Source organism: Malaclemys terrapin, chromosome 12 (assembly GCF_027887155.1).
Source record: "Malaclemys terrapin pileata isolate rMalTer1 chromosome 12, rMalTer1.hap1, whole genome shotgun sequence".
Lineage (NCBI taxonomy): Eukaryota > Metazoa > Chordata > Testudines > Emydidae > Malaclemys > Malaclemys terrapin.
The window spans coordinates 32626929-32652641 of NC_071516.1; the positions used below are offsets into that span (position 1 = coordinate 32626929).

The following is a 25713-nucleotide window of genomic DNA, read 5'->3' on the forward strand; positions in this document are numbered from 1 at the left end:
GACGCAATTAAAAATACAAAAAGGTAAACAACTTACAGCTTGGGTGGGTCCAAATACCTCCTGTTTTATAGGGTCTGCAATAGAATTTTGTAGTTTTACAACTTGTCAAAGGTGCAAAACCAGACAATTCCACATAGGTATAACATGTTAGGGTGAGGGATAAAATAAACATACATGACTATTGCAAAGGAGGGAAGGAGGCACTAGGGGGAGGAAGTGGAGGGGTTAGGTGGAATGGAGGGAGGTCTGCTATTCTTACAGCATCTCAATATTTTTTATCTAAATGTATCTAGAAACGAGGTCCAAATTTCTTCAGATTCATAGAATTGCTGTCATCTGCAATAAGCTATTCTTTCTTTGGCTGCACAGTAGGGAATATGAGGTTCTCCATATAATTTAGTTTAAAAATTTAGATTGGCTCTTTTCAGGTTAGCTTCTGTTGCCTGGGAAAAGGTTTATGCTAAACTGAAAAGGGCCCTCTTCTACTGAATAAGAGTGGCCACATTTGGGGGGAAGTGGGGACTCTACTGGTACAGTGGCATTCAGTTAATTCACAACTTAGGTTATACTGAAAAACTTTCTTGTATAGAAGAGGCCTTAATGTCAGGGCTGGGATGTAGGAGGCTGGGTCTAGTGGTTGGAGCAGGAGTTGGAGTTGGGAGTCAAGCCAAGGGTCAGAGCCAGAGGCAGAATCAGGAGTCAAGCCAAGGGTTGGACTGTAGTTGGAGACCAGGGGGCAAGGATCAGGAACAAGGCAAGGAAGCAGGGGTCAGGAATCAGATAAGTCTGCAGGGGTCAGTGTAGTAGCCAGGTAAAGCCCAGTTGTGTGGACAACTTCCTGTGCCTCTCTTTAGATTTAAATAGGATGCCCTGCCCTGATCAATTAGAATTCCTGGTGGTCTTCCAGTCAGAGCCCAGGGAAGCCCTTCCTGATGTTGCTTCAGGTTTCATGGTTTCTATTTTTTGTTGATTAGTAGCAAGCTGCAGAGTAGGAACAGGGAGATGACAGTCAATAGGAATTAGGGGTGGCAGGTATCGATTCCTGATTGTGATTTGATTCAAGGCTTGGTAATCTACACAGAACCGGAGGCTGCCATCTTTCTTCTTAATTAAGAGAACTGGTACTCCAGCCGGTGTTGGTGATTTATGAATGAACCCGTTAGATTTTGTTGGAGATAATCTCATAAAACTGCGAGTTTGGGCTCCAACCTAGTGTAGATTCGCCGAAATGGAAACTGCACTTCTGGTTGCAGATCTGTTGGGCAGTCTCAGGGTTCGGGCAGGGGAGGATATTCGTGTTTTTCTTTTCAAACACATCAGCAAACTCTCAGTATTTACAGGGAAGTTCTGCCATGGGTTCTGAGAGCATACCCCCCTGTGCAGTCACTCTTACCTGAGGTTTAGTGGGTCGGAGCTTGGATCAATGTCGATTTCAAGGGCCACTTCACCTTGAAATATGCATTAACTACTTGTGCTAAACAATCTGTTCCACCTTGTATTTAGCTGTGGCTCTCTGAGCACATTTCCCAGACCTGAGGAAGAGCTCCATGTAAGCTCAAAGCTTCTCTCTCACCAACAGAAGTTGGTCCAATAAAAGATATTACCTCACCCACCTGGTCTCTCTACTATGTTCTAATGTGTTTCAATGAGAGTGCTGTACTAATTGCCCAGAATTCCCTATAATCCCTATTGCACGAGAGCTGAAGCTGTAGAGACATCGTTTTGGGTCTTTCCTTGCTTGAGGGGAATTGATGGATAACGTGGCCCTTTATTGTGTGCTGTCGCGTTAGTTTGCTCACACTGGTGTCTCCTGCAGGCTCCTCGGGAGGCTCTTTCCCAGACAGTCCTGGCTGAAGTTCCTAAGCAGCTGGTGTCCTATTACAAGATGCAGGGCTGGGCTCCTGTGAAGCTACCTGGAGCAAAGCAAGAGTAGAGGAGAGGGTACCTGCCGTGCACATCTCCAAAGAAACAGGAAGAGCATCTCTGCTTATGTATCAATCGTATTCAAATTCTGTCGCACGCCATTTATTGCTCAGCACCTCTGAAATGGATCACTCTCGGTTCCCTGATTTACACACCATGTATCTTTAGTTTCTGCTGAATGGTAGAAATGAAACATTCTTTACAGAGATGCTACACAGAAAAATGTAGCTACTGGCCGTTCTTATGTGGAAGAATTGGAGTTAATGATGTAATTATAAGTAGAGGCAATAAAAACAGCAAACCTGGCCTCCCAAATTCTAAGAATTTATACGTATGAATCAGTTACTTCAGTACTTACTACAATCCTGACTTATGACTAGATTTCAAAGCCCACATGGTGCATGGAACTGCAGAAAACTGACAACCAAGTAACATTTTTTCCATGCTGAGTTTATTGGAATATGAGTTAATTGCTATCATGTTTGCCAATGTATGTCTTTGATCACGCATTGCTAGACAGAGGGTTTCTATTCTCTTCCCAAGTCAGCTTGATAGAAACCCTCGTATATTGATTTGCATCAAAGTCCCCCTGTTGCCTAAATGGCTCAGGTAATTTTTGTTGTGCCTTTGTAGAGTGCCATGTGATTTTTCTGTTACATTTTCTTCATAAAGCAAATATATTTTTTAAACTTCAGTGACCAGATTTTGCTAAAGTAATTTTATAAGCTTATCTATTTACAACAATTGCTTCTATGGTGCCTTCACTCAAAGCTTGTGTTGTGGGGACTGGACTAGATGACCTCTCGGTCCCTTCCAGTTCTATGATTCTATATATAGGGCTCAGTCAGTCCTTCTTTCCCTCCAGTGAGAGCTTCCACAACTACCAGCAGAGAAAGCGGGTGAGTGTAGAGAACAGATGTGCCCAGGAGGGTGGGATTTCCCAGGTCACTTGTCTCTTAGAGGATGGCACTGTAATTCTGATAGTCTGGTGTGCCTGTCACAGAAGAGAAAGAGGCTGAATTTCCAGGGGGTAATGTTCCTGCTTTCTCTGCTGTTACAAGATGGGGATAATCCCATGGGTAATGTTTGGAGATAACAGAGTTGAGAGTTTATTTCAAAAGGGCAATAAAATAACTTTGCCTTGTTGGTGCTCAGCAAACGTTCACCACTTTGTTTTCCAAATAAAGAATCTGCTTTTATTTATAACTGTGTGGTGGCTCTTATTTCCTGTTCCTTTCTGTGCTGCTTCTCCTTCTGCCGGTGCCTTTTCAGTTACCTTTAGTGGGAAAGTGTTACATCTCCACTTCAGAGTTAGCCCATGTGATCTACAGCCAAGTAAGCCTACGTGGGCATGAGCAGCCACATGACAGAACTCAGAGGTACTGTGTCTTCACTAGTGCTTTGCGTGACGAGGACTTCAGGGGGCATATCCCATGGTTCTTTGCGCTGTAGTAGGATGAGCTGCTCTGATTCCTCCCCAGCAAACTGTGGGAGAACTCGTCTGTCCTCTGCGCACAAGGGGAATTGTGTGTAGGCATTGGAGGACTACAGCTCTGGAGTGAGTTAGTTTGTGTCGTCACTGCAAAAGTGGGTGGGTTACCAGCCCAAGTGGAAGTGGCACCCATACCACCAGCTAGCCCAGGTTGAAAGCACCACCAAACTTGCGTGTGAGGGTTTTGTGTGTGAATGGAGGTGGGGTAGGAGCAACAGCTGGTTATGAAACCAATTTTAACGCTTTTCAGTGAAGACAAACCCTTAGTTAATCCTTCGCCCATTCAGGCAAAGCATTAGTCATGACTGGAAAGTCTGTCAGCCTCTGCTCTAAAGGGCCTGTTAATCTGCTCAAGTTTCACGAGCGGAGGGACGAGCTTTTTGGAATGTTTTTGTTCCACCAGCTGATCTATACCGCCCAACTTTCCTGCACTGTAGGAGTTTGTGGAAGGAAACTGGCAAGCCCTGCTCAATAATCAATTGGTTGATCACACTGGAAGTTGATAACCTCAATTTGCTCAAAGTAACTTCCATACACTTATCTCAGCAACAGTAGTTAGAATTTTCTGGTTCGTGGTACTTAAGGCAAATACCAAGAATCTCACACAGCCAAAAGGATTTTACAGTTTAAAAAGTGGTGTGTTCCCAGAGGGCTTTACACAGCCAGCTGGGATTTAAATGAACAAAATCATTCAAATTGCCTAGTGCCTTCACTCTGCCGAATGTGCTGGCCAATCTTCTCCTTAGTACACAAATATCATGAGGGCTCCATGAATGCTGCTCTTGGCTATTGACTTTAACAGCAACTGACAGCCAGAAAACTTCAGCACACCTTGCCCACCCCAAACGAAAGGGCTAGGAAAAGCATTGGTTGGAACACAGTTACATGGAATTTATACCAAACTTCAGCTCATGCTTCTACCTGCAGTCTGAAGAACAAGTGAGATGAGCTAATACTTACAAGCCAGGGATGGACAGTGGTGCCCCAAAATTAGGAAGTCCAGACAGCTTACAGAATTCAGTCATGCCAAGAGTCAACATAATGTTTGCTTGAGCTGAGAACTTCAGGACTGTGGGGAAGCATGTTTGACTCCAGAGAAACTCTACTGAATGAACTCTCCAAGAGTTGTGTGTAAACTGTCTACGTTAAACACAAGGCTGCCTGGATACAGCAGTCAGGTGGCACAGTGCTAACTGGCCACAGCACGCTCCTGCATGTTTTACAGTGTAGTCTTTAATAAGTTGAGTTACACACTGAACAAGGAAAACAGGACTAGAAAATACTACAAATACTATTGCCAAAATTGCAATAAGTTGGGACATGCAAATATTTCAGCTTTTAGTGAAAACCTTCATCCTGTTACTTTTATTTGCATTTACTTTCTGATGAAGGAAAACAGGCTATTCAGAAAGCAGGCATGAAACCGTGGATTCTCTGAACACACCTGCAAGCTTAAACAGATGGGCATATGTGTAGGGCGTAACTCCCAAAGCCATTTACTGAGCATCTTCAGTAGGTTGCTTTGAAATGTTGTCAGCAGTTAACTGAAAGGTAGTTTATTCAAGCTTAGGAAAGCGCACATTCCTCACTGAGGGCTGGCTACATGCCAGCTTGCAAAGTTCAGCCACTTTTGCTGTAAACAGGTTAAAGGAGTTAGAATGTTTTTACAGTTGGATGAATGCGCCTCCTTTCCCATAACTCAGGAGGGTGGATGGATCCCATCTTTTTCCTTGAGACGTCCCCAAAATAATTACTCTTTGGGCACAGCTCAGCCACAGAAAGTTTCACTCTAAGGGCTGGTCTACACTTAGTCCGGACTTCGGACTAAGGTACGCAAATTCAGCTACGTTAATAACGTAGCTGAATTCGAAGTACCTTACTCCGGACTTACCGCGGTCCAGACGCAGCCGGAAGTCTCCCCCCGTCGACGCCGCGTACTCCTCTCGGCGAGCTGGAGTACCGGCGTCGATTGTGAGCACTTCCGGGATCGATCCGGGATCGATTTATCGCGTCTTAACCAGACGCGATAAATCGATCCCAGAACATCGATGGCGTGCCTCCGGACCAGCCGGTAAGTGAAGACTAGGTGAATGTCTGGAAAGTTCTGAGTGCCTGAAACATGAGGGGCCAGGGAAGCGAGGCAAGGAAATGGTTAATTATAAGGGTTGCTACTGGCAAAGGGACCAAAGGAATGCAATATTGCTATACTATTTTGCACTTCTATGTGGACTTGGACAGTGATTGAGGATCCCAGTGAGCTTTAGAATGTTTAGGTAATTAATTATATGGATCTCAAAGCTCTCCAGTGGCTTCAAAGGTCTAGCAAACAGTAGGTCAGAGTTCCAAGATGGAGTATTCTACTCTGGTTAAATAACTTGGTAATTATACATGGAAAGGGTCTCCTGCCTGGGTGTGCAAAACACAAACATACACACACACACCCTCCCTCCCTCCCTCCCTCCCTTTCACTGAATTAAGACCTAAAGGTTGTGTTGCCTGTCTACATCTCCCAGTGATAGCTAAACTACTGCTGTGACTATTTAACAATTGGAGCGGGCTTTCCTGCTCTGGAAAGGAGACCGTCCCAGCCATGCCAGACGTTGTGGAAGGGAGATGAGAAGGAATCCAGAAGAGAATCTACTTGTCCAGCTGGGGAGCAAAGCGTGAAAGCTGCAAACACAAGTGAGCGAAGGGAACGGTGACTGAGTGTGAATAGCTGCCTTTCCCTGAGGCCAGACTCCCAATAGACAGCGAGTAGGGTGTGACCATATTTTCCCAAAAGGAAAATGGGACACACCCAGGCTGTCCCTCCCCCCCCCCCACACACACACGTGGCTGGCCCAAGTCCTCCCTGCCCAGCCTGAGGTTCCCCCCCCCCCCCCCACTAGTGACCAGGGCTGGCCCGAGCCACCCTGCCACCTGCCTGTGACACCCATCTCCCATCTGAGCCCCCTGCCACCTGCCCACAACCTCCCACAGCTCTCTTCCACCCAGGCATGGGGCTGGTCCAAGCTGCCCCTGCACGCAGGGCTGGTCCTCCAAGCCCCGCTGCATGCCTTTCTGCGGGGCTGGTGGTCTCATAGACTCATAGACTTTAAGGTCAGAAGGGACCATTATGATCATCTGGTCTGACCTCCCGCATGATGCAGGCCACAAAGCCGTCCCTACCCTTTCCCTTGACTCTGCTGTTGAAGTCCCCAAATCCTGTGGCTTAGAGACTTCAATTAGCAGAGAATCCTTCTGCTAGCGATCCCTGCCCCATGCTGCGGAGGAAGGCGAAAAACCTCCAGGGCCTCTGCCAATCTACCCTGGAGGAAAATTCCTTCCCGACCCCAAATATGGTGATCAGTAAAACCCCGAGCACGTAGGCAAGATTCTCCAGCCTGACCCTCATTAGCCATTATACTATTTACCTGCCATGGCACGCTGGTCTGATCTCCCTCCCAGCCGCATGCCCACGTGCGGGGCTGCCCAGGGCCCCATGTCTCCCTGTTCACAGGGCGAGCCAGCCAGCCCGAGCTGCTCCCCCTAGCCCTTCCTGCAGCGCAGGGATGGCATTGCCACTGCCCCCCCATGTTACTCTGTGCCCCACTGGCATCCCACATGCAGGGGGAGGGTTGGCAATGAGGTGAAATGAGGGAGTGAGCAGGGACCCCCTTCCCTGCAGGCTGCCCCAGGCACTGGGCAGGGGGCACAGGAGGTGTGTGTGTGGGGGGGACACGCCGTGCCCTGGCTTCTCATCCAAGCAAGGCAGGAGCTGACAACGGCTTGGCGGGAGTGCTGCCCGGGAGGCGTGGGATGGTGGGGCAGGAGCAGGAGCTGGGGGTGGCGGAGCCCGGGCTGCTCCTGGGCACGCTCTCGCTGCCCATCCCCGGCAATGCTGCTGGAGGAGGCAGCAAGGGAGATTCTGTTTTGGGCAGGCACTGGGGAGAGCAAAAGGGGGGTGGGGCATGGCCGCTTGCTGCCCCCCATTGCTGGCTCTATGCTGCGATCCCAGAAAATATGGAACAATTTGCCTGTATACAACAGCAAGTCGGGACACCTGGAAGAAGGCTTAAATACGGGACTGTCCCGTTAAAAACGGGGCGTCTGGTCACCCTAACGGCGAGTGAAGGACAGGACGGCGTTAGTGTGAGCCAAGACAGGGTTTTCAGGCAGGCTGGTTTATCTGCTCTTGCCAGCCGGGCCTTGCACAACATGTTCTAGTTTCTCTCATTTAAGGATTGAATTCTGCTCCCCAGATAGCCCTGTCCTATGACACTAGTCTCACGTTCTTTGACTCAGGAAGTAGCTAAAATGCAGCTAGTTGTGCTATGAACTCTTGTTCGGAGGAGATGATGCATTTGGCCGCCTCCTGTGTGCCCCGCAGCTGACCCTGGGAGTGGCTGGAATGCAGCGGCACAGCATATTTCTAGCCTGCAGTGGGACTGAGCTGAGCCTCTGTCTCAGAAAGCACCTGCTGTTCTCCGGTCCCGACAGCCTGGAGCCCCACGTTGGGAACCCCGGCACAGCTGTGGCCATTGGGGGCAACCGAACACTCCTGCTCAACAAAGCGATGCAGCCGAACCCTTCCCACCCTGGTTCCTCTTGGCCGCTGTGCTGCAAGGTCTCAAACTCTCAGGCCTGGTCCACACTACAGAGTTAGGTCGACCTACCTGTTTAAGTGTCTACGCTACAATGTTCCTCCCACTGATGCAAGTCACCCACTACACCAACCTAATAACTCCACCTCAGCGAGAGGCATAGTGCTTAGTTCAATGTAGTTAGGTCGACACAGTGACAGTGTAGACACTGTGTTACTTATGTCGACTTCAGTGGCCTCCAGGAGGTGTCCCACAATACCTCACTGTGACCCCTCTGGTCACTGTTTTGAACTCTGCTGCCCGGCGACCAGGTATGCAGGAATATGTCTCTCCCCCCTCCCCCCTCCTTTAAAGCCCCACGCATAATTGAAATTCCATTTCCTGTTTGATTGGCATGGAGAGCTCGCATAGCAACTGCCCAGCTGACCATGCTGGCTCCATGCAGTAAACGTGCTCCTCCCCGAGTACACAGGAGGTGGTGGATCTCCTGGGTCTGTGAGGAGAGGAGGCTGTGCAGGCACAGCTCCAATCCAGCCATAGGAACTTCAATATCTATGGCCAGATCGCTTGGGGCATGGGGGAGAAGGGTTACAACAGGGACACGTAGCAGTGCTATGTGAAAATCAAGGAGCTGTGACAGGCGTACCAGAAGGGAAGGGAGCCAAACAGTCGCTCTGGTGTGGAGCTGCTGACCTGCCACTTCAAAGAATTGCATGCCATCCTCGGCAGTGACCCCACCCCCACTGCCCTTGGGGATACTTTTGGGGGAGCTGGAGTCACAGGCCACCGAAGTGAACCCTGAGGAGGAGGAGTATGGGGGACAGGCGACCGGAGGGTGTCCAGTGGAGCAGCAAACCAGGACCTCTTTTTGACTCCTGAGCAGAAGAGCCACTCCCAGCAGTCCAGCACTGGTGAGCCTGATGCAGGGGAAGGGACCTCTGGTAAGTATGCAGTCTGCTTCAGTATTGCAGGGACACGTGTTCAGGTACAATTTTTTAAATCAGGCTAGAAGAGGTGGTGAAATAGCCACTCTACCTCCACTGTTTATCTGCTTCTCATTCCCTGTACAGCTAGACAGAGGGGGTCCGGCGGAACAGTTCATTTATGTGCACCAGGACGTCCCGTGAATCCTCCATAGAGATCTCAAGGAAACTTTGCTGGAGGTAGTCTGCAATCCTCTGCCAAAGGTTTCTGGGGAGGGCTGCCTTACTTCTACCATGGCAGTAGGACACTTTCCCATGCCAGTCAGCAGTTACTTCAGCAGGCATCATTGCAGCACACAGACTAGCAGCATATGGACACAGTCTGCAGCAGAACGACCCCTCTCCCCCGGGCCGTACTCACCATGGCTGGGGCTGCTGCTGTGCTCTGTGAATCCCAAGGAGAAGTGAGAATGTTGTGCTTGTAACTTGTGTGGCTCAAGAGGAGTGAATGCACTCACAATAGTATCTCTGTCCATTATTTCTTTAGCCGCTCCAAATGTGGCCTTGAGGGTCTCTCCCTCCACACTAGTGGAGCAGCTTGGCCAGATACGGAGGAGAAAGAAGAGGACAAGGAAATGTAAGCAAAAAATTACTTTTACTGTTAATTTTTCGCAATATCACCCATTGGTACATCTTTTCCCGTAATCTTAGGGCATCGGGTTAGTCTTCGGTCACTTACTTATGTCAGCATTTCTTAGCTCCAAGGCCTAGTATGGCTAAATCAGCATGGCAGCTCTGCGCGCTGCCTCTGCCCGTAGGCACCGCCCCTGCAGCTCCCATTGCTAATAGTTCCCGGCCAATGGGCGCTGTGGAGCGGGTGCTTAGGGCGAGAGCAGTGCGCAGAGGCCCTCTGGCCACGCCTCCGCCTAGGAACCGAGGGACATGTCGCTGCTTCTGGGGAGCTGTGCGGAGCCAGTAGGGAGCCTGCCAGCCTCGCCAGCCGCCCTCCCCAGCAGCAGCAAATCCTACAGTTTAACCCTATTTAACATACAATGATGATCTATGACATAACATGTTAGTTAATCATAACCACACAACAAACTAAAATTATTGAGTACAGAAAGAAATGTACCAGAATGTCCTGCAAGCCTCTGGTGCTTCAGATTCTGAGCACAGGGCTTGAAGGGTCACACTCAAGGACAGAATGCAGAGGGATAGCGGGGTCAGGAGAAACAGGCAGTATGAGATGACAGTGCTGCTCAGGGAGCAAACAGACATGCTGCGATCTCTGATTGAACCTCAGGCTGAACAGATCTGTGCTTGCCTCCTTCTGCAGCCCATAGAGAACTGCATTACGGGACCTCCCTAAACTCCCCCCCACATTCCACATATCTTCTGGGGCAGCAGCACTACCCCTATCACTCCAGCCAGAGGGAGAGTACATGCAATCACAGCCACACATAGAATCATAGAATATCAGGGTTGGAAGGGACCTCAGGAGGTCATCTAGTCCAACCCCCTGCTCAAAGCAGGACCAATTCCCAATTAAATCATCCCAGCCAGGGCTTTGTCAAGCCTGACCTTAAAAACCTCTAAGGAAGGAGATTCCACCACCTCCCTAGGTAACCCATTCCAGTGCTTCACCACCCTCCTAGTGAAATAGTGTTTCCTAATATCCAACCTAGACCTCCCCCACTGCAACTTGAGACCATTGCTCCTTGTTTTGTCATCTGGTACCACTGAGAACAGTCTAGATCCATCCTCTTTGGAACCCCCTTTCAGGTAGTTGAAAGTAGCTATCAAATCCCCCCTCATTCTTCTCTTCTGCAGACTAAACAATCCCAGTTCCCTCAGCCTCTCCTCATAAGTTATGTGCTCCAGCCCCCTAATCATTTTTGTTGCCCTCCGCTGGACTCTTTCCATTTTTTCCACATCCTTCTTGTAGTGTGAGGCCCAAAACTGGACACAGTGCTCCAGATGAGGCCTCACCAATGTCGAACAGAGGGGAATGATCACGTCCCTCGATCTGCTGGCAATGCCCCTACTTATACAGCCCAAAATGCCGTTAGCCTTCCTGGCCACAAGGGCACACTGTTGACTCATATCCACATCCCGACCTGTGAGAGACACGGGTGGTGTATGTGTTTGTGAAATGTAAATGACTATTCTTTCCCCTGCAAAGGTACTTTCCCTGTATTTATAAGGTTTTGTTCAGTTTTAAATGTGTCTGTTTGCCTGGGTTTGGAATAAAAGTCTGTTTATGGAAACTTAATTCATCTTTATTAGTCCACAGCATATGGTGGCTGGCACTGATGTTCACAGATAATAGCAATAGGTGCATTTGGCTTGGCTTGTTTAGCCTAACCAAAAGAAGGCTGAGGGGAGATATGATTGCTCTCTATAAATATATCAGAGGAATAAATACCAGGGAGGGAGAGGAATTATTTAAGCTCAGTATCAATGTGGACTCACAAACAAATGGATATAAACTGACCATCAGGAAGTTTAGACTTGAAATTAGATGAAGGTTTCTAACCATCAGAGGAGTGAAGTTCTGGAACAGCCTCCCAAGGGGAGCAGTGGGGGCAAAAGACATATCTGGCTTCAAGACTAAGCTTGATAAGTTTATGGAGGGGATGGTATAATTGGATAGCCTAATTTTGGCAATTAATTGGTCTTTGACTATTAGCGGTAAATATGCCCAATGGCCGGTGATGGGATGTTAGATGGGGTGGGATCTGAGTTATTACAGAGAATTCTTTCCTGGGTGTCTGGCTGGTGAGTCTTGCCCACATGCTCAGGGTTTAACTGATCGCCATATTTGGGGTCGGGAAGGAATTTTCCTCCAGGGCAGATTGGCAGAGGCCCTGCGGGGTTTTCATCTTCCTCTGCAGCGTGGGGCACGGGTCATTTGCTGGAAGATTCTCTGCATCTTGAATTCTTTAAACCATGATTTGAGGACTTCAATGGCTCAGATAGGTTTGATACAGGAGTGGGTCGGTGAGATTCTGTGGCCTGTGTTGTGCAGGAAGTCAGACTAGATGATCATAATGGTCCCTTCTGACCTTAAAGTCTATGATTCTATGATTTGCACTGTTCTGTTACCACATCCAGAGCACTCATTACAAGGTTCATATTAGGGCAAAAAGCAATGCCAAGCACAGCACACTACAGCAACACTCACCACTGTGGCTCATTGTTAAAATGGTCCTTGAAGCCCCACTGAGCCATATAGCTCCCCGCTGAGCTCTTCTTATAGCTGCTCTAAATCAGCAGAGAGACTTTTCACCTCCACCCCTGCGGAAACTTCTCCTCCTTTGCCTCACAGATATTATGAAGCACCCAGCAGGTAGCTATGACCATGGGGATATTTTCTTCACTGAGGTCTAATCTCATGCGTAGACATCACCAGCAGCCTTTCAAACAGCCAAAGGCACATAGAGCTCAGCTGTCATTCTGCACCTGCTAAACCTGTTGTTGAAGTGCTCCTTGCTGCTGCCCTGGTGGCCCCTCACTTCTAGGGACCTTCTGGCGGCGGCGCTCCAAAGGCAGCGGGCCAGTGCCAGGCCGCATCTGGCATTTCTTGCCCCCTGCATGGCCAGCCTTTTTTGGGGGAGGCCTAACCTCTTATACATGCCACCCATGAGAATGGGAGATAACTGGCTGGGCAGCAACACTGCTTAGAGGGCCCTGGGAGTTCTAGCGGATCACATCCTCAATGATGCGATGCTGTTGCAAAAAAAGCAAATGCAATTTTGGGATGCAAGTCACAGGAGGTGATAGTACCACTCTACTCAGCACTGGTTAGGCCTCAGCTGCAGTACTGTGTCCAATTTTGGTCACCACTATATAGAAAGGATGTAGAGAAACTGAAAAGGATCCAGAGGCAAGTGACAAAGATGATCAAAAGGATGAAATGCAGCCATCTGAGCAAAGGCTGAAGGAACTGGGCATGTTTAGTTTGGAAAAGAGGAGATTAAGGAGGATATGATCGTGGTCTTCAAATACTTGAAAGGCTGCTATAAAAAAGATGGAGAAAAGTTGTTCTCTCTTGCCACAGAGGGAAGGACAAGAGGCTATGAGTTCAAACTACAGCAGAGCAGATTTAGGAAAAAAACTCAGGAAAAACTTCATATCTGTAAGAACAGTAGGACAATGGAACAGATGCCTTGGGAAGTTGTGGAAGCTCCTTCATTGGAGGCTTTCAAAAGGAGGCTGGAGAGCCGTCTGTCTTGGATGGTTTAGACACAACAGATCCCGCATCTTGGGAGGGGGGTTAGACTAAGCTTGGGGGAGAGGTAGATATGCTGGAGGGTAGGGAAAGGGTCCAGAGTGATCTAGACAAAATGGAGGATTGGGCCAAAAGAAATCTGATGAGGTTCAACAAGGACAAGTGCAGAGTCCTGCACTTAGAAAGAAAGAATCCCATGCACCGCTACAGGCTGGGGACCGACTGGCTAAGCAGCAGCTCTGCAGAAAAGGACCTGGGGATTACAGTGGATAAGAAGCTGGATATGAGTCAACAGTGTGCCCTTGTTGCCAAGAAGGCTAATAGCATATTGGGCTGCATTAGTAGGCGCATTGCCAGCAGATCGAGGGAAGTGAGTATTCCCCTGTATTCAGCATTGGTGAGGCCACATCTGGAGTATTGCGTCCAGGTTTGGGTCCCCCAGTACAGAAAGGATGTGGACAAATTGGAGAGAGTCCAGCGGAGGGCAACGAAAATGATCAGGGGGCTGGGGCACATGACTTATCAGGAGAGCTGAAGGAACTGGGCTTGTTTAGTCTGGAAAAGAGAAGAGTGAGAGGGGATTTGATAGCAGACTTCAACTACCTGAAGGGGGGTTCCAAAGAAGGGGGGATTGGCTGTTCTCAGTGGTGGCAGATGACAGAACAAGGAGTAATGGTCTCAAGTTGCAGTGGGGGAGGTCTAGGTTGGATATTAGGAAAAATATTTCAGTAGGAGGGTGGTGAAGCACCTAGGGAGGTGGTGGAATCTCCATCCTTAAAGGTTTATAAGGCCCACCTTGACAAAGCCCTGGCTGGGATCATTTAGTTGGTGTTGGTCCTGCTTTGAGCAGAGGGTTGGACTAGATGACCTCCTGAGGTCCCTTCCAACCCTAATCTTCTATGATTCTATGACTAGATGACCCTTGCGGTCCCTTCTATAGTTCTATTTCCTGCACGTTGTCCAGAGTCACAGTCCTTCGTAGCAGGAGGCAATTAATGGCCCTGCACACTTGCATCACAGCAACCCCCACAGTTGATTTCCCAACTCCAAACTGATTCCCGACAGTCGATGTTGCCAGCTTCCACACAGTGATCACCAGTCACTTTTCCACCAGGAGTGCAGCTGCATTGGTGGTGCTGCGCTGGAGGGCTGGGGCGAGCTTTGCACACAATTCCATGAATGTGGCTTTGTGCAGCCGAAAGTTCTGCTGGCATCCCACACCTGCATAACGATGTGATCCCACCAGTCTGCTTGTTTCTTGGGCCCAGAAACAGCGGTCCACTGTGTGCAGCTGCTCTGTGAATGCCAACATCATCCTTGAGTTGTTTCTTTCCATGGTGCATAGCAAGGCAGCCTGAAGGGTATCATCATATTCTGTCTTGCAGCTCTGGAAACACTGCAGGTTCAGGCGTGTTGTGTTCGTAACACTCATCACAGTACAGCAGAGCAGTGCACAGGTTTGTGGGGCTTTGGAAAAGAGGCGTGAAATGTGATAGGATGCCCATGGAATGATGGGATGGAGAAAACTGCCTCATGGGATGCTTAACTCATGTTCCCACTCATGCTCCGGGACTCGTTTCCCCCAGAAGGCATTGCAAACCCCTCCAAAACACTTTGCCCTAGAAGGTGATGAGTTGCACAGAGGGGTAGCTACTCACAATGCACTGCGCTCTACATCAGTGGTAATGCTGCTAGAGAGGACACACACTGCTGACACAAGGAGCGTAGTGTGAATGTGCAAAAACACAATGTACGTCAATGTAACTAAGGTCAACTTAATTTTGTGGTGTAGACATGGCCTGTGTGAGTGACTCTGTGCATGCTAAGGGGGTTAACAATATACCATTTTCCTACTGAAGACAAGGCCTAAAGGAGTCCAGGCACTTGTTCTGATATGGAGGAGAAGGGGAGGCGGTGCTGTACCCACTGCCTAGCGGAGGAGGATGCTCTCCGGTACTTGAAGTTTCTTCCATTTAGCAGACAAAGGCACAATGAGATCCACCAGCTGGAAGTTGAAGTCAGCAAAATTGAAACTGGAAATATGATGTTGCTTGTGCAGTGAGGATAATCAGTCATTGGAACAGATTGCCCAGGGACGGGGTAAATTCTCCATCAGGTTAAATCCAAATCAGAGGGCTCTTGCTACAAGCTCTGCTTTGGCTCAACCAGGCGTTCTGGACTGGCCGCAGGAACCCTGGGGCAGGGTCTCTGGCCTGTGTTCCACAGGAGGTAAGAGCAGATGATCAAACTGACCCCTCCTGCCCTTAAAAAAACTATCGAGTCTGAGCATTTCAAGGGCAAAAATGGGTTCTTCAAAGGCTCAAGGCTAAGTCATGTCTGGCCCAGGAGATTCCCTGAGGAGGGGGCTGGTGCCATCACAAGCACAGAATCTCACCCCCTGTAACAAGGGCCCCTTTTGGCCACAGCATTGCACCGGGAGCTCCTGTTGGGCTCATTATCTAGTATATAGTCCCCCTGCTTGTAAGTCTGGCCGATACTTGTTGTTCCTAGGTGTTCCAGGATGAGAAACCATTCAAGTATAAGGTGACCATAAGCTGCTAGAGAGCAGTTTTTAAAAGTCACTGCTAGAGGCCCCAATATGCCTTTAAGCACATGCTACTGGAACTGCAACTTAGATGCACATTGCAAGAAAGGGATTGAGATGTACATAGCTGGGTGCTTATCCAGCAGGGCCGCCCGGGGGGGGGGGGGGGGGGAGGGCGCAAGTGGGGCAATTTTCCCCAGGCCCCAGGCCCCGCGACCCTTGGCCAAGAATCCCTTTCCTGGCTAGAGGTGCCGTTTTACTTACCCAACGGCGGTCCCGGTCTTCAGCAGCATTTCGGCGGTGGGGGGCCCTTCATTCGCTCCGGGTCTTTGGCAGCATTTCGTTGGCGGGTCCTTCAGTGCTGCTGAAGACGCGGAGCGACTGAAGGACCCGCCGCCGCCACTGCAGTATGTCCACTCCCTCGCTTTGCCCCAGGCCCCCTGAATCCTCTGGGCAGCCCTGTTACCCAGACCTGCCTTGCGGCATGAAAAAACGGCAACTGGACATGAATCTATCCTCAGCCTGATAGAAAGCAACACTCAAGTGATTGCCTGTTCTGTTCATTCCCCCTGAACCATCTGGCACTGGCCATGGCAAGATACTGGGCTAGGTGGATCATTGGACTGACCCAGTATGGTTATTCTTTTGTTCTTAGCAACTAAGCCAGTGTTATATGCCAATTTCCAGGCATGGCTAGACAGAATCCGAGGACAAACCGATACAAGATTTACAAGTGCTCACGTCTGCCCTTCTGTCAGGATGGCCAGACACCAAGGGAAAGTCCCCCCTGGCCTCTCAAGAACCCCAGAACTAGCAAGATGAGGTGAGTGTACAAGACAGTATAGTATATAAAGGCAGCTGAGCCTTGATCCAGAAAGGGACTTAGGAATTGTGATGCTGAGCCTAACTTTTCAGTGCCTAGAAAATCACTGGAGCAACACTAGGCTCCCTGTGCAACGCATGGGGAGAGGCGCCTTAGCATGTGACCCACACAGTCAGCATGTCTAAGCTAGCCAGTGGGGGACGATGATGAGGGATGTATTAAAAACCCCACTCCTCTGAGAGAGAGAGGCTCCGGAGCCAGGGCTGCAGGCGAGCACCTGTCTCTGGCTGTGATCTATGAACTGGGGGAAGATGATGTTTACCTCTACAGGATTGAGCCCTGCAGGGAACACAGGTGGGTATTCAGAGGCCACTTAACTCCATGCAAAATAGCAGGGGGGGCCTCCCTTACAATCCCTAGTCCAGTGGCTAGGATACTGCCCTGGGCTGTAGTCCAGACCCCCTCTGCCTACTGAGGAGAAGGGGTTTGAACAGGGGTCTCCTCTCTCTCAGGTGAGGGCACGAGCCGCTGGGCCGGAGAGTGAGTCTCATTGTCTCTGGCCCAAATCGTATTTAATGAAAGTGGAACAACATCAGTAGGTGTCAAGGTTCCTTCCCCACTCTGAACTTTAGGGTACAGATGTGGGAGCCTGCATGAAAACTTCTAAGCTTAACTACCAGCTTAGATCTGCTTTTGCTGCCACCACCCAAATGATTTATGAGTTATTTGGGAAACTCTGTCTTCCCCGCCAAAAAACCTTTCCCGCCAAAAAACCTTTCCCTCCCTGGGTAGCCTTGGGAGACTCTTCCACCAATTCCCTGGTGAACACCGATTCAAACCCCTTGGATCTTAAAACAAGGAAAAATCAATCAGGTTCTTTAAAAGAAGGCTTTTAATTAAAGAAAGAAAGATAAAAATCATCTCTGTAAAATCAGAATGGAAAATAACTTTACAGGGTAATCAGATTCAAAGAGCCCAGAGGAACCCTCTCTAGCCTTAAGTTCAAAGCTACAGCAAACAGAGATAAACACTCTAGCAAAAGGTACGTTTACAAGTTGAGAAAACAAAGATAAAACTAACATGCCTTGCCTGGCTGTTACTTACAAGTTTGAAATATGAGAGACTTGTTCAGAAAGATTTGGAGAGCATGGATTGATGTCTGGTCCCCCTTAGTCCCAAGAGCGAACAACCACCAAAACAAAGAGCACAAACAAAGCCTCCCCCCCACCAAGATTTGAAAGTATCTTGTCCCCTTATTGGTCCTTTGGGTCAGGTGTCAGCCAGGTTACCTGAGCTTCTTAACCCTTTACAGGTAAAAGGATTTTGGAGTCTCTGGCCAGGAGGGATTTTATAGTATTGTACTCAGGAGGGCTGTTACCCTTCCCTTTATAGTTATGACAGTAGGCGAGAGAGAGATTCCGAGGAAGGGCTCCTGCAATCTCTCCTGCTGACATGGCTCCACTAAACAGTTACATATTAATTGGGCCAGAGGAAGACAGAGTCCTTTTACAGCCCAGTGCTTAGTGCTCTCAGCTGAAAGATGGCAGATGCTGTTCAAACCCTTCTCCCCAGGCAGATGGGGGACCTGAACCAATGGTCTGCCATGTCCCAGCTGAGCACCTCACTACTGGGCTAAGGGAAAGCCTTTTTTGTCTCTCTTCATCCTCCTTCATTCCACCCCTCCCTGCCCCCACCAACTTGTGCCTGTGCAGGTAGGCAGCCCCTGAGTGTGCCCACCAGCTGGGGCCTGCAGGGTGGATAGGATTTGCCTGCCTAGCTTCTCCTGGGTCCTGGATCAGTCTGGGGCTGAGGTGTCTGGGGGCCTGCAGAGAGGCAGCAGTGCTCATGCCCAGAGGCAGAAACACAGGAGCCTATAGGTGACAGCTGAGAGGGAGTTTTGTGAATTGCAGTGCACCTAAAAATGGGACTTAGGTGCCTAAATCTGAGGGTTAGGCACCCAAGTACCTTTGTGCATCTAGTCCTAGAATCATCATACCCAGATCACTGAGAGAAAACACCCTGAAGAACACATCTGAACCGTCCTGGACTAGAAGGCTGTATCTGGGAAACCAAAGATGCTATATACTGGCCAAACATGACCAAGGATGTCTGAGAGCTGGTGAGCAGCTGTGATTCATATGGGGAAATGCAGGCCAAGCAGCAAAACCAGACAATGAAAATGCGCAGTGTTCCTAACAGACCTTGGAGCAAAGGAGGAATGGACCTTTCAACACAAACCACAGAAGCCACCTCATTATTGTACTAGTCAGACTTCTGGGAACTACATGACCTGTCCCAGTCAAAGCAATGAAGCATTTCCACAGACCCGGGATCCCAAGCCGTGTAGTTTCAGATAACAGATTCCATTTCACTTGCTGGGAGTGAGTTTTTACAACTTATCTGGTAATGGGAATTCAGTCATATCATATCATCACCATACCAGCAACAGGGAAATGACAAAGCCGAACTGGCAGTTAAAATTGCTAAAACTCTGTTTGGTGTCCCTAGCCTGTGGTTGCCAGAAGTTGGAAATGGGCAACGGGATGGATCACTTGATGATTACCTGTTCTGTTCATTCCCTCTGGGGCACCTGGCATTGGCAACTGTCGGAAGACAGGATACTGGGCTAGATAGACCTTTGGGCTGACCCAGTGTGGCCACTTTTATGTTCTATTAAAGAGATCTGCACAAAGTAAAGAAAATGTGTAGCAAGCTATTCCTGAAGGGAGAAACACAGTGCACAGAACAACCCAGTACAGCACTTGATGCCAAGATGCGTGCATCCCTTGGTGCCGATAGCCTCAGCATCACTGCAACCGGCAGTAGTGGAAGGAGCAAAAAGGAAGAGTGACACAAAGGCCAAAGGCTAGTATGACAAACAAGCTAAAGACTTCCCAGAACTACAACCGGAGACCCTGTCAAGACCAAATGATTTCCTCAGGACAAATCATGCACTTGCAAACAAGTTACGTTGAAGAGATGAATCCTTGTTCATATAGCCTAGCAGTGGAGGAGCACGTTTCACTGAAACTGCACATATGAACACAAGACCAAAACATGGATGTGAAGGATGGTGAAATATGCCCTCCACTGAGACTGGATCAGCAGGACATGGAAGAAACCCAGGTCAATTTTGGAACAGACCCTCAAAACACCACCCCACCAGAGATCCAGGAATAAGTAGATCATCTGTCAACTCACCCCCTCCAACATCAAACTGCCTGAAGGGATATGCAAGACTTGGTACAATACTAAGACCTGACAGAACAACCCTCCCAGAGGAAAAGACCTTAGTTGCCAAGCACGTTACGAGTGAGTGACAAGAGTTGCTGTCCAGCCATGAACACGCTGTGAACAGTAGGTCTGATAGAATGGGACGTATGTAGCAGGTTATGGGATTCATGTTTAATTTTACTAACTCTGATAAAGGTGACAAAAGGAATGTCACAATAAATGGCTTCCCACTAGGGGGCACTAGAGTCTGGTTATATCTAGGGACGTGGAGAGCTCAGCTTCTATTAAGTGCTTGGGGGGAGAGTTTGGTGGCAGGGTCGGCTCTAGGCACCAGCAAAGCAAGCACGTGCTTGGGGCAGCCCATTTGCAGAGGCGGCAGGGATCCAGCATGGGAGCTGAGAACCAACAGGGGGCCCTGGGAACTGTAGTTCCTTGGTTAGCTCCCTGCCTATAGAGCCAGCCCTGGAGCAGGGAAAGAACTACATTTCCCAGCATTCCCTTGGCCACTACCAACAGGAAAGAGGGGGAGGGAGTGAGGTATCTGAGAGCTCATGCTGCAGCCTGCCGTGAATGGAGAGCTGCACTGTTAGTAGGGATAACATATTTTAACATTAAAAAAATAGGACACTCCACAGGGAGGGAGGGTAGCCCCACCCTGCCACCATCCACTCCCTCTGACTGCCCCCCACAGAAACCCTAACCCATTCAACCTTCCCTGTCCCCTAATCACCCCTGCCCCTAACTGCCCCCCAGGACCCCACCCCCTATCTAAGCGCCGCTGCTCCCTGTCCCCTGATCACCCCCTCCCGGGACCCCTGCCCCTAACTGCCCCCCAGGACCTCACCCCCTATTTATGTACAGGCGTGACTACCTGCCCTTTCCTGGTTATTATACGCAGCCAGTCTGCATCCACATCCAGTAGTTAAAAAAAAAAAAAACTAATAATTTAAATTGGAATTTCATCCATTAATAAGTATTTATTATATAGTTAAAACCATTCTATTGAAGGACAGATATTAAATAACACTAAATATGTTAATGTTCAAAACAATATTAAAAATTTGAAAATTTAGAGCATGGAAACCAAAATAGCTAAAATTTAGTTTTGGCAAGATACACGGAATGGAAACTCCGGGATCTTTACCTGTCACTGAATATAGCCATCATACCAATAGTGGAATATAAAACAAGTCTACATATACTCTCCTTAAAATTTTTACTTCTGTCCATTCCCAATAATTGTAACAAATCATTATTACCTTCACTCCACTTGCCACGCGCCCCAAGCACAAAACCAAAGAAGTGAATATTTTTACCTCCTGTTAAGTTTTTAATTTCTTCCTCTAACTCAAGATAATAAGCCACCTTCTCACTGTGGGCTTGTTCCAAACTTTCGGCATTATCCTCCCATCGCACTGTAACATCAACCACCACTGCTGTATCTCCTTTTATAAATATAATATCCGGCTTTCTTAACTCACCCTTACTATTTCTCAAATGGGGCTCTATCATTGCCTTCCACCCTAATTTACCAACCTTATCTACAACTGCAGACACTACTCTATTATGCCTTTTTATCCTAGCATTCTTAGTCTTATAACATTGTCCTGAGATATGGGGAACAGTCTCCCGCACTTTACCGCACCATCTACAAAGAGCATTCACACCTCCTCTTCCTCTTGCTAATGTCTCCCTAGTAGGATAAATATTTGCCCTAAGCTGCAATGCTGCGATATACGCTGACGATTTAACTTTACTAGAGTTTCTAAAAATCGAATTACTAATTAAATCATTTTTTAAATATTTTATCCCTATTCCCTGACATCTCAGTTCCGACCATCTTAAAAATTCCTCTTCCCTCCATTTCTTGGGATGAGATGTTACTGCACTAAATGACAATATTTTATCCACAAGATTTTCTCCTGCATATAGATAAGATAGGTCCATCCAATCATCTCTCGAGACAATATGTCTCCTCCATTTACGAATTAACATATTTGGGATTTGCACACTAAACTTAGTGAGAGCTAAACCACCATCCCTACCTCTAGAATAAAATATCCCATCTGTGGTACACTGAGGTAAATGTAAAATCTCTTTAACTATTTTTCTAACTAACACATCAAGATCGTCTAAAAGATTAAAAGGGGGTTCTATTAAAAGAAGATTATAAAATAGCTTCGGTAAGATGTATGTCTGTAAAATTAATATTTTTTGGGCCAGTTTTAATGGGGCCTTAATTAAATTCTCACTCCAATCTTTCAATTTTTCTTTAAGTACCGGTCCCCCTACACCTATCCAGGGATCTATTCTAGCCCCTAAATATTTTTCAAAATCCCCTGGTTGAACATATTCAATCTCCTCTGACCCTATCTGCCAATTATCCTTAGGATTAACTACATAGGTTTTATGTTTAGTTAAAATATGAAAGCCTTTCGTTTTCTTCACATTAACAGAGAGATTAGTATTTTTACAAAACTCCTCTAAGATACCCAAATTTTTGATCATTCCTTTATATGAGCTACTTAAAATTGCCACATCATCGGCAAAAGCCAATGACGTGACACTATTACCCTTAACATAAAAAACACTTCCTTCTACTTCTAATCTAGTTAAAAGGGGATCCATAGCAATATTAAACAAAATTGGGGACAACGGGTCACCCTGCTTGACCCCCCTCCTAATTAAAATAGACTCAGTAACTTCATCACCCACCCATACCCTAGTTGTGCAATTATCATAAAGGTCCCTAATAATATCTATAAAATGTTCATCTATACCAAATCTTCTCAACCCGGCTATTATATGTCCGTGTCCCACAGAATCAAATGCTTTAGCCAGATCTACGAACACTATTGCAATTTCATTCCCATTTCGTTTAGCCCCTTTAATCAAATTATCTAATATAGCAATATTTTCCTCACACCCAGGGGCGGATATAAACCCTTTTTGTCTACTACATATCTTAACTGTTTCCACCAGTCTTTTTGCTAATATTTTGGTATAGATTCTAATCCAAACTGACCCAATTGTCAATGGTCTCCAAGATGTTAACTTCTTCATTTCCTCCTCATCTTGTGTCTTTGGTATTAAAATCGTTCTATTTTTCTTAAATTCATCTGGTACCTGTCTATTTAGAAACCATATATTAAAAATTTTTGTAAGTATCAAGGAGTCTAAATTAAAAATATCCCACAAATTGCTCACTTTTACTTTATCTGGGCCAGGAGCACTATCTTTTCTTATTTCTCTTAAAGCTATTCTAATCTCATCCACAGAGATCGGACTCATTAATATATCATTATCCGCATTCTCTGTGGATGATGGCCACCCTATCATATTACCATGTCCAATTGTTCCCAAAATATTTACATAGTATTCCTCAATTTCTTTCATAGGGATAGCACACTTAGCCTTATCTGGCTCTCCCATTATAATGCGAGTCAATCTTCTTCTATCCTTATCAAATAATTGTTGATAGAATTTATACTTAGCTTTCTTTGTAGCATATCTCCTAATTGCATTAAATTGCTTCCTTCTCCCCTCCTTTCTCATCTTCCCTTTTCCTTTATTCCTCAACTCTATTTGACTTTCATTTCTAGGGTCCTTTCCCTCTACTAATGAATAACATAATTTTTCCAACATTGCCCATCCGAGAGCTTTTGTTAAATCCTCCTTTAATAATCCTTCAATTTCCCCTAAACTATTTATTATTTCTCTTCCCTCCCTACTTTGTTTTCCCCGTTTACATATTTTCTCCACTAAATCCACTTCTGGATGTCCTTTTAGTGGGAAAATCCTCTCTCTTGGGGGCGGAATTTCTAATATATTTACTCTAATGTCCTCTACCTCAGTCACTTCCTCCCTATCTCCTGTTACCACTAACTTCTTCTTTGCTAATTCTCGTCTTTTATCTGATATTTGTTTATTCGTTTTGGTCCTCATCTCGCTCTCAATACATTTATTTATATTCCTTTTCCCAATATATTTCCTTTCCAACTGTATAAGCTGCGCAACCTCATCTTTGGTCCATATACGAGATCTAGTCGATCCCTCTTTGATCTTACTTTTAGCAGCCATATCTTCTTTTCTTTGCTCATTCCTCACAGCAGGGTGTCTATGTCTACAGTGTTGGCTCAATCCAGATCTAGTATGAAAACCAAGCCCACAGACCGAGCACGTATGGCTCTTCATTGGGGTATCCACCTTCTTGGGTATGCACTTGGGGTAGTGGCAAGGCCAAATCGCACTTGGAGTTGCAGTTAGCAAGAGATGTTAAGAGTAACAAAAAGGGTTTCTTCAGGTATGTTAGCAACAAGAAGAAAATCAAGGAAAGTGTGGGCCCCTTACTGAATGAGGGAGGCAACCTAGTGACCGAGGATGTGGAAAAAGCTAATGTACTCAATGATTTTTTTGCCTCTGTCTTCACGAACAAGGTCAGCTCCCAGACTGCTGCACTGGGCAGTACAGCATGGGGAGAAGGTGACCAACCCTCTGTGGAGAAAGAAGTGGTTCGGGACTATTTAGAAAAACTGGACGTGCACAAGTCCATGGGACCGGATGCGCTGCATCCGAGGGTGCTAAAGGAGTTGGCGGGTGAGATTGCAGAGCCATTAGCCATTATTTTTGAAAACTCATGGCGATCGGGGGAGGTCCCAGATGACTGGAAAAAGGCTAATGTAGTGCCCATCTTTAAGAAAGGGAAGAAGGAGGATCCGGGGAATTACAGGCCAGTCAGCCTCACCTCAGTCCCTGGAAAAATCATGGAGCGGGTCCTCAAGGAATCAATTATGAAACATTTAGAGGAGAGGAAAGTGATCAGGAACAGTCAGCATGGATTCACGAAGGGGAAGTCGTGCCTGACTAACCTAATTGCCTTCTATGATGAGATAACTGGCTCTGTGGATGAGGGGAAAGCAGTGGATGTGTTATTCCTTGACTTTAGCAAAGCTTTTGATACGGTCTCCCACAGTATTCTTGCCGCCAAGTTAAAGACGTATGGGCTGGATGAATGGACTGTAAGGTGGATAGAAAGCTGGCTAGATCGTCGGGCTCAACGGGTAGTGATCAATGGCTCCATGTCTAGTTGGCAGCCGGTTTCAAGCGGAGTGCCCCAAGGGTCGGTCCTGGGGCCGGTTTTGTTTAATATCTTTATTAATGGTCTGGAGGATGGTGTGGACTGCACTCTCAGCAAGTTTGCAGATGACACTAAACTAGGAGGCGTGGTAGATACACTAGAGGGTAGGGATCGGATACAGAGGGACCTAGACAAATTAGAAGATTGGGCCAAAAAAAACCTGATGAGGTTCAACAAGGACAAGTGCAGAGTCCTGCACTTAGGACGGAAGAATCCCATGCACTGCTACAGACTAGGGACCGAATGGCTAGGTAGCAGTTCTGCAGAAAAGGACCTAGGGGTCACAGTGGACGAGAAGCTGGATATGAGTCAACAGTGTGCTCTTGTTGCCAAGAAGGCTAACGGCATTTTGGGCTGTATAAGTAGGGGCATTGCCAGCAGATCGAGGGACGTGATCGTTCCCCTTTATTCGACATTGGTGAGGCCTCATCTGGAATACTGTGTCCAGTTTTGGGCCCCACACTACAAGAAGGATGTGGAAAAATTGGAAAGAGTCCAGCGGAGGGCAACAAAAATGATTAGGGGTCTGGAGCACATGACTTATGAGGAGAGGCTGAGGGAACTGGGATTGTTTAGTCTCCAGAAGAGAAGAATGAGGGGGGATTTGATAGCAGCCTTCAACTACCTGAAGGGGGGTTCCAAAGAGGATGGAGCTCGGCTGTTCTCAGTGGTGGCAGCCGACAGAACAAGGAGCAATTGTCTCAAGTTGCAGTGGGGGAGGTCCAGGTTGGATATCAGGAAAAACTATTTCACTAGGAGGGTGGTGAAACACTGGAATGCGTTACCTAGGGAGGTGGTGGAGTCTCCTTCCTTGGAGGTTTT

At 47.4% G+C, this 25713-nt stretch overlaps 2 protein-coding genes across 6 annotated transcripts in view; both read left to right on the forward strand.

Annotated features, from left to right (window-relative positions):
• The window catches only part of CPNE1 (copine 1), an 89581-nt gene extending 86452 nt beyond the window's left edge, over positions 1-3129 (forward strand). For all 5 annotated transcript variants that reach the window (XM_054045509.1, XM_054045505.1, XM_054045506.1 and 2 more), the window contains one exon: positions 1817-3129. In XM_054045509.1, the coding sequence (XP_053901484.1) occupies positions 1817-1933 (117 nt within the window). In that variant the 3' untranslated portion in view covers positions 1934-3129. The remainder of the gene's footprint in view (positions 1-1816) is intronic.
• A 5393-nt stretch (positions 3130-8522) lies between these two features.
• The window catches only part of LOC128846629 (fer-1-like protein 4), a 144901-nt gene continuing 127710 nt past the window's right edge, over positions 8523-25713 (forward strand). The window contains exons 1-2 of the mRNA XM_054045862.1: positions 8523-8939; positions 9469-9558. The gene's annotated coding sequence lies outside the window, so the exon portion shown is untranslated. The remainder of the gene's footprint in view (positions 8940-9468; positions 9559-25713) is intronic.